This window comes from Mustela nivalis (assembly GCF_964662115.1).
Source record: "Mustela nivalis genome assembly, chromosome: 3".
Lineage (NCBI taxonomy): Eukaryota > Metazoa > Chordata > Mammalia > Carnivora > Mustelidae > Mustela > Mustela nivalis.
The window spans coordinates 84,754,206-84,775,269 of NC_139022.1; the positions used below are offsets into that span (position 1 = coordinate 84,754,206).

The 21,064-nt window shown below is 39.8% G+C and overlaps 1 protein-coding gene across 1 annotated transcript in view; it reads left to right on the forward strand.

The window, feature by feature from the left end:
* Positions 1-21,064, forward strand: part of CCDC125 (coiled-coil domain containing 125) — a 45,896-nt gene that overhangs the window by 20,703 nt on the left and 4,129 nt on the right. Inside the window, exons 3-11 of the mRNA XM_082722974.1 lie at positions 5,645-5,993; positions 9,395-9,453; positions 10,973-11,059; positions 12,251-12,328; positions 13,030-13,115; positions 14,090-14,172; positions 15,955-16,070; positions 16,843-16,950; positions 18,035-18,209. Of these exons, the coding sequence (XP_082579100.1) occupies positions 5,684-5,993; positions 9,395-9,453; positions 10,973-11,059; positions 12,251-12,328; positions 13,030-13,115; positions 14,090-14,172; positions 15,955-16,070; positions 16,843-16,950; positions 18,035-18,209 (1,102 nt within the window). The 5' untranslated portion in view covers positions 5,645-5,683. The remainder of the gene's footprint in view (positions 1-5,644; positions 5,994-9,394; positions 9,454-10,972; positions 11,060-12,250; positions 12,329-13,029; positions 13,116-14,089; positions 14,173-15,954; positions 16,071-16,842; positions 16,951-18,034; positions 18,210-21,064) is intronic.

Below are 21,064 nucleotides of genomic sequence, written 5' to 3' on the forward strand. Positions count from 1 at the left end.
ATGCTTCTAGTCTAGGTTTTCTGGGCAGGAGTCTTTTTTCTTTCAGTTCCGTCTATCACGTCTTTGGATACTCCTTGCAGAAGGGGCATGTGCAATAAAAATGTCAGGAAGGACTATTAAAAAGGCAGAGATGCCTGGCTGCCTCAGTCTGAAAAGCATATGACTCTGCATCTTGGGGTGCTGAGTTTGAGCCCCAGGTGGGGTGTAGAGATTACTTAAAAACTAAAAAAAATAATAATAATAATAACTTTTTAAAAATGGCATGCCTGAGTGGTTCAGTCTGCTAGGCATCTGACTATTGATCTCATGGATCATTAGATCGAGCCCTGTATTGGGCTCCAGGCTCAGTGGGAGTCTGCTGGAAGATTCTCTCCCCCAGCTCCTCCTCCCACTCACTCGCTCTAAATAAATCTTAAAAAAATAAAAAATAAAAAGGTACAATAGAGAGCTAGGAGAAATCACATCTGAGTCAGGAGCATCAGGAGGGCTACTGGAGGGAGTGGCTCTCATGAACAGAGGGGGACTTAGAGGAGAAAGCCTTCCTGTGGTGAAGAGCACCAGCAGAGGCTTGAAGGTGACTGCATAGAGGCGGCCTGGGTGCAGGTGCAATCCTTTTTTTTTTTTTTTTTTTAGGATTTTATTTGACAGAGATCACAAGTACTCAGGGAGGCAGGCGGGGATGGGGTGGGGGGGAGGGAAGCAGGCTCCCTGCTGAGCAGAGAGCCCAATTCGGGGCTTGATCCCAGGACCCTGAGATCATGATCTAAGCCAAAGGCAGAGGCTTAACCCACTGATCCACCCAGGTGCCCCAGTAGGTGCAGTCCATCATAATGGATGCACAGAGCCTGACCGGGGACCAGTGACAGCTGAAATGGGAAGTAAAAACTAAAGTCTCATTATATGTAACAGGGTGACACTTACTTTAATTATATATGCCATGGGAGCCATGGAACGTCTTAGGGTAAGCGAAGGCCATCACTAGATCTGTGCTTGGAGCAGCAGTGTATAGGATGGCTTGGAGTAGAACAACTAGCGAACTATTGGTTTAGCCCAGGAGGGGTAATAAATTCAGCTAGGGCTGCAAAGATAATATCCAAAGAAGGATATGGTTTGGGGAGATTTTGTAGGCCTAGAGGACTTGATAACTGAAGGGATCAAGGAAAAGAGAACTACCCACGTTTTGGATCTGGGTGTTTTGGAGCTTGAATGATACATATGCAGAAATAGAGGACTTGATGAGATCTAGTGTGGGGTAGGAGGGCACTGATTTCTTTTTTGAACGTCTGTCTTTGAATTGGGGCAGGACATCCAGTTGGAATTGTGTATGTAATTGTGTTTACTGGTGGAAGCCAAATGTACCCAGCAGGGACAGAAAGAGGAAAAGGAGCCTGAGCAGGCAGTCATTCCCATAAGGCTGAGGAGCTAAGATCAACAGGGAGCCTGCACATGAGGGCGTGGGAGATGAGTTGTGTCACAGCTTATGCACAGGTGGGAGAGGCTGAGGGGCAAGCCTAGATCTTGAATTTAGCAATTAGGAGGTCAGTGATCACTTTCCAGAGAGTTGTTTGAGTGCAGATGTAGGAAGATAGCTCATTGCCTTCTGTTCATCATATGGCTTTTCCCAAGTGACCAGAACACTGGGCCAGGAGCCAAAGATATGGCTTCTAGTTCTGGTTCTGTCACTATCTGTGTAATTTTGGGGAAGTCATGTATAGCTTTTAGTAACATAGAAAAATAAAACTAGAAGAACCCTTTTATTCCTAGCAACACCTAATAATCTGTATAAGTAGTGTTCTACAGGGCACACTTTGGGAAATGCTGTTATAGAAGCAGAATTTTGGAGCCTTAAAAAACCAAAAAATCCCGGGTTTTGGCACCAAAAAACCCCCCCAAAAAACCAAAAAATCAGTTTATCCAATCCTCTCATTTAACAAAGAAACTGATACCCAAATTCCAAGTCAATGAACATTGATTTCAAATGCATCAATGGTACCCCAAATAACCCTATGAAGTAGTTAAACTTAAACCCATTTTGGAGACTGGAAAACATGCTCCAAAAAGTTAAAGGACTTGCCCAAGATCACAGAGCAGCAAGTAGTGGAATAAAATCTGAACTCAGACCTCCTGAGTCAGGGCCTGTCACATACCCTGCTGCCTCCCTAGTTTTCAACACTGAATCCTTTTAAAACTGCCTGACTGGAACATTAGTAACTTCAAACATTTTCCCTTTCTTAGAAGGCATCCGTACTTTTTTAAAAATTATTTTTTTTCAAGATTTTATTTATTTATTTGACAGACAGTGATCACAAGTAGGCAGAGAGGCAGGCAGAGAGAGAGAGAGGAGGAAGCAGGCTCTCTGCTGCGGGGCTGGATCCCAAGACCCTGGCAGAGGCTTTTAACCCACTGAGCCAGCCAGGTGCCACCCCCCTTTTTAAAAAATATATATATATTTATTTATTTGAGAGAGAATGAGAGAGAAAGAGAGCATGAGAGGGAAGAGGTCAAAGGGAGCAGACTCCCCTCCAAGCAGAGAGCTCGATGTGCAACTCCATCCCAGGACTCCAGGATCAGGACCTGAGCCAAAGACAGTCCCTTAACTAACTGAGCCACCCAGGCACCCCGGAAGGCATCTGTTCTAAAAGTAATTTAGTTTAACTGAATTACATATGAATATTAGTATATAATAAGTGGGAGAGTACACAGCCAGCAGTTCTCAAAGTTACATTTTTTAAAACGGTGGAGTACTGGATTGTGGGAAAGTTCATTTATGTTCACCTGTGAACAGCAGAAAGACAGAAGAACCATGATACCTGAATTTATGTGGTACACTAAAAAATATTCTTAGCTAATCCCACGATTGCTTACTTTTTCCTCTTGCTACTTTTGTCCTTTGTGTTGACCAATTCCATTTTCTCCACTGCCAGCTGCCTAGTCCTGACCACACCCTCCTTACACAGAGGTATGAGATTGCATTTACAAATAGGAATTTGTAGAGGTAAAAACACAGCTTCTTAGGGATTTTCTATCTTGACAAATCAAAACAGACAAACTTACTTATTTTGGAAATAAACTTGTAAAGGAGCCAAGATGATTTTGTAAAAATTTGGGTAAAAAATGACTTACTTTCAGTTCTGTTTGATGTTATAAATGATAGGAATGTGGTTTATTCTGATGTTAATTTCATTCAGGTTCTTGAAATGACAGAAAGCAGTGGCTAAGAGCGCCACAGTGTCTCTGACATTAGGGATCAGAATTCAGAATCTGGTTCTATCTCTTGTTAGCTACGTTACTTAACCACTCTGTGCCTAATCAAGTTCAGTTGTCTAGACTTAAACAATAACAGTATTGTCTTGCAAAGTGAGATTAAATAGAACAATCTAAGTAAAACACTTAAGTAGTGCCTAGTACACAGAAAATAAACCACAAGTGCTATTATTACATCACAGAAAAAGAACTGGTGCTGATTTAAAGCATCTAGTTTAGTAATTTGCTTAGGTAGGAGGCCACACAATTCTCATCTTGTTCCTCTATCCAGTTAAAGGTCCCTTTTATTTATTTATTTATTTTTGCTTAAAAAACAACTGGGCCACCCAGCACCCTATGTGTGGTTTTAATAGTGGAAGAATAAGAGAAACATCTCACTAAAAAAATGCAAGACTTGGGCGCCTGGGTGGCTCAGTGGGTTAAGCCGCTGCCTTCGGCTCAGGTCATGATCTCAGGGTCCTGGGATCGAGTCCCGCATCGGGCTCTCTGCTCAGCAGGGAGTCTGCTTCCTTCTCTCTCTCTCTCTCTGCCTGCCTCTCTGCCTACTTGTGATCTCTCTCTGTCAAATAAATAAATAAAATCTTTTAAAAAAATGCAAGACTTTAATTATTTTTAAAAATTATTTATTTATTTGACAGATCACAAGTAGGCAGAGAGACAGGCAGAGAGAGAGGAGGAAGCAGGCTCCCTGCAGAGCAGAGAGCCCGACGCGGGGCTCGATCCCAAGACCCTGGGATCATGACCCGAACCGAAGGCAGAGGCTTTAAACCACTGAGCCACCCAGGCGCCCCAGATTTAATTATTTTTTTAAGTCCTGGTAAGCAATTATTTAAACAGCAGGATATTTAGAGAGGATGTCAGATGTATTTATTTATTTTTTTAATGAGTCTTGAGAAAAGGAGATGTTTCTAAACAAGTACATCACAATAGAGGTTTTGAAATGCCTGATGGTGAAAGTCCTTCTCAGCTGTACTCTGTGCAAGAGGAACAAGGCTGAGCAGTTAAGGTGCTCTCCAGGCCCTGGGGTAGGTACCTCCAGTGGTCAGTGGTCTTCCCTCAGGGAGGGCTTAGTGGTGGGCACTGTAAGGCATTTTTTTTTTTAAAGATTTTATTTATTTATTTGATGGAGAGAGACACAAAGGGAGAGGGGACACAAGCAGGGGGACTGGGACAGAGAGAAGCAGGATTCCCGCTGAGCAGGGAGCCCAATGAGGGGCTTGATCCCAAGACTCTGGGATCATGACCTGAGCCGAAGGCAGACGCTTAAAGACTGAGCCACCCAGGAACCCCAATAAAGCATTTTTATCTGGAATCTTTCCTCTGGGAAGAATGGCAGGCACTTAGCTCCACAGTATGCAGAGCCTTGCTGAGGTGACTGTTTTTCTGCTGGACAGGAGAATATTTCAATGCATTTATTCGTTCCCTCTTTCACTTATTTAAGAAGTATTTCTTGAGTACCGATTATGTCCCAGATACTGTCTTAGGCATTGGGAACGCAGGGATGAGCCAAACAGACAAAATTTTCTCTTCTTAAAGAGCTTACTTTCCACTTAGAGCCATCCAGAGCAGGTCTGGGCTTCAGCAGAGAAGTTTCAGGTTGCCCTACCTTTTGAGAGGCATCATAGGCAGGGCAGAAGCAACTCCTACTTTCCTAGACCCCACCTTTATACTGCCTTCCCCCTTTCAGTGGTGTGATTGGGAAAATGAATAAAATAGGGAGGCGTATGTTAGAAGGTCCTAAGTGCTTCCCGGCAAAAATAAAGCAAAGAAGTGGGATAGGGAGGGGTTTGCACTTTTAGACCCCATGTCGGTCATGGAGGTGCCACTGAAGGAAAGACACAAAGGAGGTGAAGAACCAGTTGAGTGGCTGCCTGGGGAAGATCATCCCAGGTGAACTGTGTCTTCATAGAAACAGGATGAACCAAGTAGAGCTAAAGGAGAGACTCTAAGAACGCCAAGCACCTAAAGGGCATGAAGCCCTGTGAAGGGACAGAGGCAGGTGGTCTCTATAGTCACTGCAAGTCCCACTTTTCAGACACTCCCTGAATTCTATGTAGCTCTTAGACTTTGTGAAAACCATACCCTTTCATCTCTTTTCTTGGCAGAGGCTGATCTGCTTTATCCTGATCAGGAGATTATTAGATTCAGTAAAAAGATTTTCCTGCTTCCTTACCATTCCCTGCAATCTTTGAAATAAGAGGTTGGATCTTTTCCTACTTAAGAGGTCCTTAAATGTTAAATGAATAGGATTGCAAGGGCTGTTTGTGTGTTGATGCCTTGCTGGGATAGTCACTCCTGTATAATGGAGAAAGAAACTTTTCTCCCCTAAAACTCAACTTTATTATACTGATGGTTTTTAAACTCTTTCTCTTAATCATAGATAACCTGCTTTCCTGATGTTGAATACAGCATCTGGCTGATGAGCAGGGTGGTGAGGTCCCCGAGTGAGGCGGAGGTTCAGACATGGGAAACGGAAGATGATGACATGGCAGAAGGTGACTTAGGGTATGGTCTCGGAAAAAGGCCTGGCAGTATTTATGAAGTCCAAGTTTCACACCTGTCAACATCGAGAAAAAGATCTGATGGCAAGAACTTTAGCCCGCTCCCATTTCCAGGAAAGGGGGAGGAAAGAAGTGGTGCCATTTTCCAGTACTCCAGGCATGAGAGCTTGCAAGATACATACCCAGAGGACTACAGAACTTCACACTACAGACGACAAAGTAGCAGCGGTAAGAGTGTCTAGTGCCCTCTCCTTTCTCCTTCTCTGCTGTGAATTTTATCAGTGCTTTCACTCTTCCAACACCAGACAGTAGGTCACTACAGTGGATTCTGGAAATTCATCTTTATTTGTCTCTTGGGATTGGTGATATTACAAAAGTAACCCACGTTTCTATTTTCAAGGATTGTACAAAGGGATTATTGTGCTTTAATACAGATACATTAGTGATATCAGTGATTACCTACCTTGCCTTTGTGTGTGTGTGATTTAGTGGTATGCTTCATCCTTTTTTTTTTTTTTTTTTTTAAATTCAAGTATTTATGAGGTACCTCTTAGATGCCAGGGGCTGTTCTAGGCTCTGGGAACATTAGTGAATAGTCTCCATGTCATGAAGTTCACATTCTAGTAGAGAAGAGAAAAAATTACTCTACCAGTCAACAGCTATGTCACTCGAGGCAGTAGAAAGCGCAGGGACAGTGATCTCCCATCCAAGTACTAACCAGGCCCAACCTGCTTAGCTTACGAGATCAGACAAGATCGGGCACATTCAGGGCCATAGACAACTGTGAGTATTTGGAAGGGCTGGCATATGCTCTTCCAGGCAAGGGTCAGGCCTTACCACCCATCTAAGGAGGTGGCTCTTGAGCACCAGAATGAAATGATGTCCAAGCCTGGAACTTATCTGGGGAAGGCATGTTCCAGGCAAAATATATATGTTTCTGGTTATTTTAGGAAAGTCATGAAATTCTTCCCTTAAAAATTAATATTTTTTAAAAGCAACCTCTACACTCAACATTGGGTAGTGCAACCCAGGGATCAATAGTTGCCCGCTCCATCGTCTGAGCCAGCCAGGTGCCTCTCAAAAGATTAATCTTATCAGAACAAAAAATAAATTATGCCATATATCAAGGAAAAAATAAAATTCAGAATCTTGTCGTGATAGAATGTTACAGCTCCAGAACAATTGGGAACCCAGGGGTGACTTATCTGCCTGGTGGCACAGCTTTTGTCTGGCTGAATCTTCTGTAATCCATGTAGTAAAACTTACCCCACCCACGTGGAATGAACACAAAGTAGAACAACATGAGAATAATTTAAGAAACATGGTTTCTAGATTTACAGAAAACAGACTGCAGCTGAGGATCTTAGCCACCATCTTTCATAATCCCTCTTGAAATTAGGATGGGATTATTTATATATTTTTCTTTCAATTCCTTATCATGCAGAGAGGTTGGGTTCTATTTTGCAAGCAAGATGTTGAAAATCGCATGTGATGCTAAGATGCCTTTGTAAGAACATGAGGAAACAACTGGGATATAAACAAGATATAAAAGTATGAGCTCCTGTCTTGTTGGGCAATGGACTTTTATCTCAAGTTAGCCTGATCCTACATAAGGATATTGTATTGGTTTCTTAATCACTAATAGGTAATTTCCAAATTATCACAGATCTAATGCCTTAAGAAAACAATAGCTTATTATTTTACAGTTCTGCAGGTCAGAAATCCAAAATAGGTTTTACTGGGCTAAAGTCAAGATGTCGGCAGGGTTGTGTTCCTTCTGGAGACTCTAAGGGAGAATCCATTCCTGTGCCTTTTCCAGCTTCTAGAGCCCACCTGCATTCCTTGCCCTGTGGCCACCTTCTCCATCTTCAAAGCCAGCAATGGCTGGTAAAGTCTTTCTCATGCTGTTTCACCCTGACACTGACTTTCCCGCCTCCCTCTTTCATTTATAAGGACCCTGGTGAGTACAATGGGATCCTTTGGCTAATCCAGGATAATCTCTTAGTCCTTAATTTAATCATACCAACAAATTCCCTTTTGCCCTGTATTCACAGGTTCTGGGGATTAAGATGTGGTCATCTTTTAGGGCCATTTTAGGGCCGTTTTTCTGTCTACCACAAGTATTACTACAATAGGACTTGTCACTGCCAAACCAATGTCACTTGTTTCTGCTTGGGGCCTTGTGCCATCAGAGTAAGAACAAGATTTAGTTTTTGCCTCCGATACTGTCATATTGGAAGTTCAGAACAGCAAAGAAGAAATTGTTTTGAGGGTGCCTGGGTGGCTCAGTGGGTTAAGCCGCTGCCTTTGGCTCAGGTCATGATCTCAGGGTCCTGGGATCGAGTTCCGCATTGGGCGCTCTGCTCGGCAGGGAGCCTGCTTCCTCCTCTCTCTCTCTGCCTGCCTCTCTGCCTACTTGTGATCTCTCTCTGTCAAGTAAATAAATAAAAAAATCTTAAAAAAAAAAAAAAGAAATTGTTTTGAGAAGTTTTTAATGTCCCTCAAAATACTCTTTCTAAAAAATCTTTTCTTCCTCTTACTTCTTAATCTTCTTGCTTGTAATTTACCACTTTCATGTTTTTCTATTACCAGTGAGACCACAATGAAAATGAAGCTCCTGGGAAGCTCAGTTTAATGTCTCAATTGATCACGTTAAAGAGAGAATAACTGAAGTTATGGGAGACTTCTGGTCATTCTCCTTAGAAAGAAATTAAACAGGTTATTTCTTAGATATTCATATCACTACATTGATCAGACTTAAGCCAAACACCAAAATTTATTTCACTCACCAACATTCATGTTTTGTTTTTTTTAAAAAGATTTTATTTATTTATTTGACAGACAGAGATCACAAGTAGGCAGAGAGGCAGGTGGGTGGGGTGTGGTGGGGAGAGCTGAGCAGAGAGCCTGATGCGGGGCTCGATCCCAGGACCCTGAGATCATGACCCAAGCCAAAGGCAGGGGCTTTAACCCTCTGAGCTACGCAGGCGCCCCCCCAACATTCATGTTTTTAAATAGTTTGGCATCTAGTAATTAACCAATTCATTAACAACAGTTTTATTAGAGAGTCTCTTTTTAAAGAGTATTTTTAATTCAAAAGTATGTATTTTTTCATTTGTGCAATGTTTAAAGCTACCATTTTTTTTTTTTAATTTAAGATTTTATTTATTTGACATGGAGAGAGATAGTGAGAGAGAGCACAAGCAGGGGGAATAGCAGGCAGGGAGAAGGAGTGGGGAGAGGCAGATGCCCCGCTAAGCAGGGAGCCTGATATGGGGCTTGATCCCAGTGCCCCTTAATTAAGCTACCTATTTTTATCGTTATTTGGTTTATTACAATTCTTTCATCTTGACAAAAGATTGTATTTGATATTTTGTAAACAGATGTCCTGTATTAACTAGTTAAAAAAGTATTTGTTGGGGCTCCTGGGTGGCTTAGTCGTTAAGCATCTGCCTTTGGCTAGGGTCATGATCCAGGGTCCTGGGATGGAGCCCCAGGTGTGCTCTCTGCTCAGCAGGGAGCCTGCTTCTCCCTCTCCTTCTGCTTTTCCCTCTACTTGTGCCCCCCTAAATAAATAAAATCTTCTAAAAAATCTAACAAGTATTTGTTTTGTTTTGTTTTCCTAATAGATTCTAATTTGGAATTGTCAAATGTAGAATTAAAGCAACGTCTTCAGGCTACTTTAGAGGTAAGTATTCTGGCTAATATAAAAATTCTCAGTGAACAAAAAGCCCACTGATATTTTAAGTAATACTACGAGTGTCTGGAAAACCACGCTGGCTTTCCAGATATTCTCAGCAAGCCACAGTGTGAGGCTAGTAACTTTCAACTGGCCTCCTTTCTTATCTTCCTCTTCTCTCAAGAAAGCTATATTTATATAAACATGCCCTCCAGCTTGCCTCACCACCCCCACACACACCCCAGCAGTGAAAGCACAGCTTCTCTAATCTGCTCCTGGAGAAAAGAGTAACAAACTTCCCTCCATCTGTCTTAACTGTGTGTGTGGCCTGACATAAACTCATTTAACCTCTTGGAAGTCAGACCAGCAGGTTTCCCAGGCACTGCTAGGAGTAGGAGTATCTCCGTGGGGTCCCTATCTTTTGGGAAACAGGAAGCCCGTGTAACGTGTATTTCTTACTCTTCTGGGGAAAGCTACCAAGCTACGGGATTTGTCTTCCAAAGCTGCTGTAGCAAAGCACCACAAACAGATGACTTACAAAATACAGAGATGTATTCTCTCTCAGTTCTGGAGGCTAGAAATCTGAAATCAAGATGTCAGTTGACCATGTTCCCTCTGGAAGGTCTAGAAGAGAATCCTTCTTTAAAGGATTTAAAGATTAAATCTTGAAATTTAAGATTAAAGATTCTCTTCCTCTGGAGGTTACCCCTGACAGTCTCTTCCTTCCTTGGTTTATAGCTCTGTCAGTCTTTGCCTCTGTTGTCACATGGCCTTCTCCCCTTTGTGTCTGTGCCCAAACTTCCCTTGTGTTAGGACAGCAGTCATTGGATTGAGGCCTACTCTAACCCAGTATGACCTCATCTTAATCTGATTACATCTGCAAAGACCCTCTCTCCAAATAAGATCACATTCTTAGTAGCAGGAGTTTGGATTTGGACGTATCTTTATTTGGGAGGGACATAATTCAGCTGATGATAGGTACTATAGCTTGTGGATGATCATGTGCTTATTTTAGGTGCTCTAAAGATTATTTTCAGATTATTCGCTGTGTGGTCTAGAAGAGTAAAAGCAAAAGGTCTTTGCTTTTACAACAGGTACCTGATGGTGAGAGTTTCAGTCTAAAGCCTGCCTGGGGGACGCCTGGGTGGCTCAGTTGGTTAAGCAGCTGCCTTTGTCTCAGGTCATGATCCCAGCGTCCTGGGATCGAGTCCCACATCGGGCTCCTTGCTCCGCAGGGAGCCTGCTTCTCCCTCTGCCTCTGCCTTCCACTCTGTCTGCCTGTGCTCGCTCTCACTCTCTCTCTCTCTGACAAATAAGTAAATAAAATCTTAAAAAAAATAAAAAAATAAAAAAATAAAGCCTGCCTGGGCCATTTAGGAAACCTGGAGGAATTTCTAGCCTCTTTTGTAAGGTCAGAATGCTTAGATTCAAAGTGCTGTGTATCAGAGTGTTGTAAACTATCCAAAGTGATCATTTGGGGAGTTGCATATCTTAGAGATACGTAGACTAATTTTACTTCTCCCCTTAGGAAGTAGAACTTTTAAAAACAGAACTTGAGGCATCTCAAAGGCAACTTGAAGGTAAAGAGGAAGCACTGAAAATTCTTCAAAGCATGGTAAGAAGTTATTTTTTAATTATGGTCACTTACACATTCCTACCATAGGTAGCATGGTTTCATCTTTTATTATTTATTTATTTATTTAAAAGATTTTATTTATTTATTTATTTGACAGAGATCACAAGTAGGCAGAGAGGCAGGCAAAGAGAGAGAGGAGGTAGCATGCTCCCTGCCAGGACCCTGAGATCATGACCCGAGTTGAAGGCAGAGGCTTTAACCCACTGAACCACACAGGCACCCCTGGTTTTATCTTTTAAAATAAAAGCATCAGTGCTTAATATAGGTGTTTTTTTGTTGTTGTTGTTTTTTTTTGAGGTGGAGATTGTTAAAACAGTTTTGTTGAGGTAAAATTTTATATGTTATGGATTTCATTTGTTTTCAGTACACAGATTATTTTTGCTGACCTTAGAGTTGTATAACCATCACCATGATCTAATTTTAGAATATTTTCATTATTCCCCAAAAGGAAGTTCTAACCCATTAGCAGTTACTCCCCCTTCCCATCCCCCACCCTAGACAACTCATCTCCTTACTGTCTTTTGGATTTGTCTTTCCTATTTTATATAAATGGAATGCTAGAATATGTGTCTGGATTCTTTGAATTAACATGTTTTTAAATTAATTAATTCTTTGAATTAACATGCATGGTGTGGCATGTGTCAGTACTTCCTTCCTTTTTATTGCCTAATACTCTATTGTATGGATAAGCCATATTTGTTTATCCATTCACCGTTTGATGGGCACACACTGTTTCCTCTTTTGGGCTCTTAAGAATAACACTGCTTGGCTCAGTCTTTAAGTGTCTGCCTTCGGCTTAGGTCATGATCCCAGGGTCCTGGGATCGAGCCCCACATCGGGCTCCCTGCTCTGCAGGAAGTCTGCTTCTCCCTCTCCCACTCCCCCTGCTTGTGCTACCTCTCTCACTGTGTCTCTCTCTGTCGAATGAATGAATGAATGAATAACACTGCTTTATTTGTTCATGTACCAATCTTTGTGTGGAAAGTTCATTCATTTATTCCCAGATGCATCAGGAGAATCAAATGAAGATCTTTTGACATGTGAACTATCAAATTCTCCATAAAAGGTGGTCTCTATGGAAATTCTCTGGTGGTCTATTGTGAACCTTACTCTGTATATAGGAGTAATGAGAAACTTAATTTGTACTGATATGATTCTTATTCTTCTTAGGCAATATTTGGCAAAGCCACAAGTCACAACCAAATGATGCTTCAAAAAACTATGGAACAAAAGAGATCCTTAGAGAAGGTATTTGCCACTTTTAGTATAGACTTGTTTAGTTCATGGAGCTTTCAAATAGAATTTCCTTTAAAAAATCACTATATCAATGGCTGTGTCATTTGTGCTTAGCCTCTTTTAGTTGTGCTTCTATTTTATACAGACCCTTTCCTTTTGGGGCTCACAGTCCAAAACATATTGTTACACAGGCAAAAATTAAGATTTCTTTTATCTCCTTATTTTAAGTTAGTGCCAAGTTGACACTTCCTATTTTTCTTCTTTTTCCTTTTTTCTTTCTCTGCTTGCCCAGCAGAGCCTGCCTCTTTCTGACCATCTCATGGTCACTAAAACAGTAGTCAGGAATCATCTTGGAAGGTCTTGTTCCTATGCCTGTTGTAGTCTCCCTTAGTGACAGTGTCCTGGGCTCAAACTTCAAAGCATGTGTTTCACTTGTGGGTCTGTATGGGTTGGGAATGGGGACAATGAGGAATGCAGGTTCTGAGCAGCAAAATTTGAAGCTATTTCTTACAGGAAGGTTTGGCAAAGTTTTTCTTGAGTGCTAAAAGGCATGTTATAGGTGTTTACAAATGTCACAGACTCTTTGTGAATAATTAGTTTCTCTTTAACCTATTCCTTTTAAGTAATTAACGATTTATTTCAGCTATTCACAATGTCCTGAAGTGATTTACTTGTAGTAATTTTCCATGAAAAGTGCAATTTTCTTTCCATAGGAAATAAATGCTTTGCAGTGGGAAAAAGAATTTGATCAGAATAGATTTAAAAATATAGAGGAATCATGGACCCAAAAATATGACAGGTTTGTATATTCTTATTTTATAGTTTTTCTTTGTATATAATTTATCTATATATTTTTTATTTTTAATATTTATTAATTTGAGTAATCTCTACTCCCAACATGGGGCTTGAACTCATGACCCCGAGATCAAGAGTCTGGGTGCCCCATTTTTTTTTTTTTTTTTAGATTTTATTTACTTTTTTTTTTTTTTTTTAAGATTTTATTTATTTATTTGACAGACAGAGATCACAAGTAGGCAGAGAGGCAGGCAGAGAGAGAAGAGGAAGCAGGCTCTCTGCGGAGCAGACAGCCCGATGCAGGGCTCGATCCCAAGACTCTGGGATCATGACCTAAGCCGAAGGCAGAGGCTTTAACCCACTGAGCCACCCAGGCGCCCCTAGATTTTATTTACTTGAGAGAGTGTGTATGTGAGGGATAGAGGGAAAAGCCAACTCCCCACTAAGTGCAGAGCCCCACTTGGGGCTCAGTCCCAGGACCCTGAGATGACTTGAAAGGCATATGCTTACCTGACCAAGCCATCCAGGTGCCCCTGCTTCTCTATTTTTTACTTTAATAATTAATTAACTAATTAAAGGGAGAGGGGGAGAGAGAATCTTAAGGAGGCTTATGCCCAGCGTGGAGCCTGACCTGGGGTTTGATCTCACAACTTGAGCATGACCTGAGTTGAAATCAAGTGTCAGGCAGACACTTAACCCACTGAGCCAGCCAGGACCCCCCACAACTTTTATTATTTTATTTTTTAACTTGAGATACTTCTGATGCTTTCTCAGCTAAATATACAGAAGAATTGAGTATGTTCAAAATCTTTCCACACTCTTTTAAATTGTTTTTGTTTTGTGACTCATATATGTTCTAGACTGTTTTGAAGTAAAAAAAAATTTATTTGGGTTTTTGTGTTCTAATTATGAGATAAAAATCTTATTCAGTCATGAAATGTTAATATTTTAGTTATATGGAGGGTACTTTTTTCCTAGGCTAAACTGTGAAAATGCAGTCCTCCAAGAAACTTTGAATGTAAAAACAGAAGAAATTAAAATGCTCAAGTCAGAAAATGCACGTAAGTGAAGAGTGATAATTTGATGATTCTTTAAAAATATTATGTTAGAAGATCATTTTTATTTATTTTTTAAAAAAAGATTTTATTTATTTGACAGACAGAGATCACCATTAGGCAGAGAGGAAGGGAAGCAGGCTCCCTGGCGAGCAGAGAGCCTGATGCGGGGCTCAATCCCAGGACCCTGGGATCATGACCTGAGCCAAAGGCAGAGGCTTTAACCCACTGAGCCACCCAGACGCCCCAGAAGATAATTTTTAAATAGAGTGTTCTACGTTAAGAACATACATACTGATAGACACGGTGCTATTATTTTGAAGTAATATACTTTAAGGATGATAGATACACATCTTTTAGGGTGTGTGCAATTAAAAAGAAATTCTTAGGTGAAATTCAATTAACAAAATTAACCTAATCATTCAAAAGTACATAATTCATTAACACCCACAATGTTTGCAACCATCTAGTTCCGAAAGACTTTCGTCACTCCAAAATAAAACCCTATATCCACTAAGTATTTTTCCCCATTCCTCCTTTATCCTATAGTTTTTATATTCAGTGTAAAACAAAATTGTAGAGCACCTAATGTTGAAGAAACTTCGTAAGTGTATGTTTTATTGGAACATTAGTAGGAAACATATGTAACTCTGTAATTCAACATTTTCTCTCAAAAATATCTTCTGTGACTTTATTGCTAAAATTAATATTCTTAATTTTTCAATATGACCCATTAAAAACATGAAATTTTTACATGTATGCTTATACATATACGCCCATTATATGTGATGAGCCACTTTATGACAAAAGCTTATAAGAGAATAGTAAGGTGTCTTAAGAATATTAAGATGGCATTGGGGCACCTGGGTGGCTCAGTGGGTTAAGCCTCTGCCTTCGGCTCAGGTCATGATCTCAGGGTCCTGGGATCGAGCCCCGCATCGGGCTCTCTGCTCAGCAGAGAGCCTGCTTCCTCCTCTCTCTCTGCCTGCCTCTCTGCCTACTTGTGATCTCTGTCTGTCAAATAAATAAATAAAATCTTAAAAAAAAAAAAAAGATGGCATTAACTTTTTATAAAGTTTTAAGAAATGTCGATTCTTCCCTTTTTTTTGGTTCTTCCTTTTTTGTAGAAACTTTTAAATTAGTGGCTTGAAAGGGACAAAGTTCTAAATCAGGTCATGGGCCTGTGAGGGGCACTTTCTGTTGTTCAGTAAGTGAACTGTGGTAGATTTCTCCTTGTTAGGTTAGTTCAGGAAAGAAGTTGCCCATAGCCACATCCTCTCCCCCTCTACCATCTCATCCTGCAATAAGAGAGGGAAAGTTACTATTTCCTCCTCAGTAGAGAGCAGGATGCTTCTAGTTCTAAATGTTTGGTTGAGAGCCTCTTGTGAAAACTAACAGAAGTCCGATAGAGTTTGTGTAGGTGGTACATCATCTGATTATCTTAACTATCCAGCAAGTGCAAATAAGTTGGATTTCTATGTTCTTTGAAAATCTTGCAAATTTTTCTTTGAGCAAATGAAGACCAGACTCTGGTGGCAAAATTAAGATACTTCAACTTTAAAAATAATAATATTTAATCTAGTGTTACCTATGTATTATCTCACTTGATAATTTTTTCCTGGATGGGGCCAGATGTAGTAGGCAATGTCTGTGTATATGCATTGCTTGCAAGGAGTAAGTGTATGGAAAAAAAATTTTTTTAAAGGGAGTGTATGATGTTGGTATAACTCAATTAGGTGAGGCTGGAGTTAAATTTCATAACTAACACTCTTCCTTGGCCCTTCCTAGTTTTAAATCAACAGTATTTGGAGGCCCTCGCCATGCTTGATGTCAAACAGCAGATGGTGGCTCTGGAAAACGTGTGCCACGATAAAAGTGGTTTTACAGAGGTTTCAGGTCTTGAGGTGGGTAAACAGGTTGGAAAGTTGAACAAGAGGGAAATTTTCTACTTTCCTTTTCTCCATCACCAGCTGCTCCACATTCTAGAATAGCACTATCCTTAGTAATTTGAGAGTGGGGGAAGAGAGGCTCATGGGGTTCCCCAGGGGAGTGCTGTAGACTTCCTAGCACCAGGCATATCCATGCATTATATTCTTGGACACTAGAAGATGTGTTGGCTACCTCCTGCCCCTTTTAGTTTTTATTTTTATAGTTTTAGCAGAAGCTGTGTTAGCTGTGTCTCACATTACATGATGACAGGTATTTTTTAGAAGTGGAAGGATGATTATTCTCCTGGCATATTTTAAGTCATTTCATCATTTCTGAACACACACCTCTCCCTGATGGGAACTGGTAAGGGTAGAAGCTGGGCAGCAGGACCAAGCTCAGTCACAAGAAATAACACATGGTGGGTGTTAATACTTTCTTCATTAGTTCAGGTTGCTGCCAGGGATATAGAACTATAGAAAACTGATACCCACTTAAAGGTTTTAGAGAAGAAAAGAAGCAAGGTAGAATTCCTTTGTTTTGTTCCAAGTAATAACATTGTTTCCTCATTTGTAATTTTCACTTGGATCCTGAAATCCTTGTCTCAGCTTGCTTCTATTTTTTTCTTTCCAGGTTCTTTGAATTAGATGCTTGAATAGAAATGTGCATGTGTGTGTGCGCCCTTATGTTTGTGTGTGCAGCTAGGCAGTATGACACTTAGTAATGGGAGTAATGCTTTTGGATTTAAAGCTTGCTGTCCTTGGAGCCTGCCTTTGCCATGGCCCTGGAGGGAGTCCCTGTGCCTGTGCCAAAATGGCAGCATCTGCTCGCAAAATGCTTCTTAAGCTCAAACAGGAGGTATTGTATTATCAAAACACTAAATTGGTTTTCTCCCGTAATAGAATAAAGGAAGATATCTGCAATAATTAGCTTCATTTTAGTAGTCATTGGCTATGGAACTTATTCTTAGTTTTATGTGATAGAATAACTTATAAACTAGATTCTATTTACATGGTTCTAAAATACAAATAGTATTTGGCTTGATTTGGTGTCAGCATGAAGTTGTTTGACTAATCTGTACTAAATTTATATTTCTTTTCTCTATAAATGGCCCTAAAAATTACTATACTACACACTCTTACTCAAAATCTCTAGGATCCATAACTCTGATAAATGGGGAGATAAACATGAAGCTCATTAGAAAAGTAGCAAGGAAGTAGTGGAAGGAACCTTTGTATCAGCCAGACCTAAGTTTGAGTCTTAGCTCTAGAATTTTCTAGGTGTGTGGGTTTAATTTATGTTAAATAGAGAGTAATAACTAGTTACTGGGCTCTGCAACGATATAGAGGAAGCAGACATTTAATGTTTAGCATAGTGCCATGCAGGTGCCTTAGCATTTAATCAAAGGACATTTGCCATTATTATTAGTTTTAATAACAAATACAGAACACGGACCATAATTTTAAACATATTTTACCTTTATTGAAGTATGGAATTTTAAGTCTTCAGATATAGGAAAAATAACAGTTAAACATAAGTAATTCATTAACAAAAGTATACGATTACACATCAGAGTCAGGGTCAGCTATGGCGGGAATGTAAAAGATGAAGGCAGTACTGAGATTCAGCCTTTGGCATCCTCCTTTCTTACTCTTTGGGCAGGACACACACAGGGCTGTCTAGGGTAATATGGTGAGGTCCAAGAAATGGATTAACAAGGAATGGTCAGGCACCACGAGGAAAACTTCTGGTAATTTAATTCAGAGAGGGCAGCTACTATAGAGGGGAATTAGCAAGTACTAATTAGTTTAAGCAGATGGACTAGATCAGACACTAGACTCATGCTAGGCAGGGAGACTACATTTGCTAATCTGATTCAGCATTCAGACAAGAATTGTTACATTTCGCCTCTAACACCTCTCAAACTTTTTTTCAAAACTAGCTGGGGCTTTTGCAGAAGAGTAAAGAAGAAGCTTATATAATGGCAGATGCATTCAGAATTGCATTTGAGCAACAATTAATGAGGAAAAATGACCAGGCACTGAGATTGACACAGATGGATAAAATTTATAAAAAAGGAACAAAATGGATAAATTGGAAGCACCTTAAAGAGGATGGTAAATATGAATTATAAAGGCAATAATGAAGTGTAATTTTAGTTGTTTCTGGTTATAATCAAAGTTGATTAAGCACAGTTAATGCAATGAATAATATAATTGAAATATCACAAAATAGTTGTGATTTATTATAGTATTTAGTACCTGCAGAAGAATGGGGAGACTGGATATTACATATGCAGAGGAGGTAATAGGATCCCTGAAATCTTAAAATAACAATCTCTCTCTCTTTTTTTTTTTCACTAATCATCTGTCTCATTTAAACAAGACCATGTTTTGTGGGAAAACTTTGTAAAAGTGCCAGTTGATTAAAGGGAAATTGCCTAGGAAGTAATAATGAAAATACTAAAACCCAACATTAAATGTATCTAATTAAACTTTGTTGAAATGTGTGATTCTAAAGAGATATTGAGGAAAAGTCTTAAGTTGGAAATACTAATAAAAATGAAACAGAAGGTTAGGTTTTGGTTCACAAACCTAGCAAAGTTCATGGCTGTTTTTTAGTACTGCTGTACTAGAGGAAACAAAGTATATGCAAATGGCATTAAAGAATAAAATTACAGTTGAAGTATATCACCCAATATAATCCAATTAGCTATTACTTTTTTAGAAATCTTAGAATCTCTAAGTATGTATGTTTTTATCAGAATTATTCAGTGCAACTCCTAGCGCTTTAATTTAAAATTCCAATTAAATTCCTATTTGAAATCTTTTATTAGTCAAGGGAGATCACAGTGAAGTTTATTATTTATTTATTTATAAAGATTTTATTTATTTATTTGACAGATCACAAGTAGGCAGAGAGGCAGGTAGAGAGAGAGGAGGAAGCAGGCTCCCCACTGAGCAGAGAGCCCGATGTGGGGCTCGATCCCAAGACCCTGAGATCATGACCCAAGCCGAAGGCAGAGGCTTTAAACCACTGAGCCACCCAGGCGCCCCTGAAGTTTATAATTTAATATTAAAATCATGAGATGACTATATTTCTAAATATTTTTATTATGTCAAAATCCATAATCCTAATTCCAGTTTCTCTCATTTTCAGATGAATTTCGGTAATAAGAATCTTATAATATTAAAAATAAAACTTTTAGTAATAACCTATTGTGTTTTAAATTTTTTTCAATAATATATATTCCTAATAGCAACACTTAATGTGATATTTTAGCTTCATTAACTAAACTTCACCTGTCTCTTTGCTGAAATGGTAAAGTGCTAAGCTTACAGGAGTAATAAAAATAGAAGCAATAAACAAATATTAAAGTAGACAGAAGCAGATCATTAAGAGTTACGTATTTAGACTTTTCATCGGGGAGAAGTCAGAGCAACACAGGAAAACATATTTCTCAACATTCATTCTTAAAGAGGCATTCCACACTGTCCTGAAATTAGTTTCTAAGCATTTTTTGATTTGAGACTTACAAAAGAAATCACTGAGCTGGCTAATATAATGTTTAAGTCAGGCTCAAGGGAGGTGATTCTGCCAGAAAAATAAGCAAATATAGTCCATATACTTAGGCTTTTAGGAATCAATGGAAAGTCTTAAGAGTATCTGTCAAGGACATCAAATGTATAGGCGATCTTCAGGCACCTCTTCTAAATTAGTCTCTCTTTTTTTTTTTAAGTTTTTTTTTTTTTTTTTTTTAAGATTTTATTTATTTGTCAGAGAGAGAGCGCGAGCTAAAGTGAGCACAGGCAGACAGAGTGGAAGGCAGAGTCAGAGGGAGAAGCAGGCTCCCTGCGGAGCAAGGAGCACGATGTGGGACTCGATCCCAGGACGCTGGGATCATGACCTGAGCCGAAGGCAGCTGCTTAACCAACTGAGCCACCCAGGCGTCCCTAAATTAGTCTCTTGATAGCAACTGGACTGTTAAAATTTCAAAGGTACTGTCTTTGAGGACAGCCTTGGTGTTTTGTGATGCAAAGTGGAGGTAAATCCTTTTGGAAATCTAATTTTAACTGCTTGTTTTGATGGAAGGTAAGGAGGAAAGTTAGGGGAGAAAGAAAATGAAGGGAAAGCATGGTTAATCTTACAAAGCCTGCCACATTCCGTCACCTGGCATAGAAGACCCCCCAAAGTGTGCATGCAAGTTGGCCACAAGGGTAGTTAGTGATAGGTAGAAAAAGCTGTTTTTTTTCTAAGAGGTAGATTCATATACATTCAGTACTTGAGTATATATATTCTTTCATATTCGAGCTTCTGCCTTTCTTAGCTAATAGGAACCTCAAGAACTTTTCTATAAAAAATATAATTTGATAGGTATAGCTCCTGATGTTTTCCATTAAGACCCTGAAGAGACTGGAAGCAGAATTTAAAATAATTGGTTCATCCCAGAAAGGCCTTTACAAGTCCATACACGTGTCAGTAGCTCTGTCAGGTTTTTTTTGTTTTTTTTTAAAGATTTTATTTATTTATTTGACAGACAGAGATCACAAGTAGGCAGAGAGGCAGGCAGAGAGAGAGGAGGAAGCAGGCTCCCTGCTGAGCAGAGAGCCCGATGTGGGACTCGATCCCAGGACCCTGAGATCATGACCTGAGCTGAAGGCAGTGGCTTAACCCACTGAGCCACCCAGGCGCCCGCTCTGTCAGTTTTTTAGTGATAAGACTGATTTTATTCATGTTTTTCAATAATCCAAAAGGTACAGGATGACTGTCACAGATCATTTTCTTGTATGTGGTCAACACGTTAAGAGGCATCAACTTTTGTCATTGATATGCAGCTTAGATGAGTTCTGAGAGAGAGGTTATAAGCATATTTCTTTTTTTAAGACTGTAAATAGAGATTCATCCACTCATCACAGCTGATGAGCACATCAGCTTGTCTGGCTTTTCTCCTTTTGGCCCAGTTGCTGGAGGA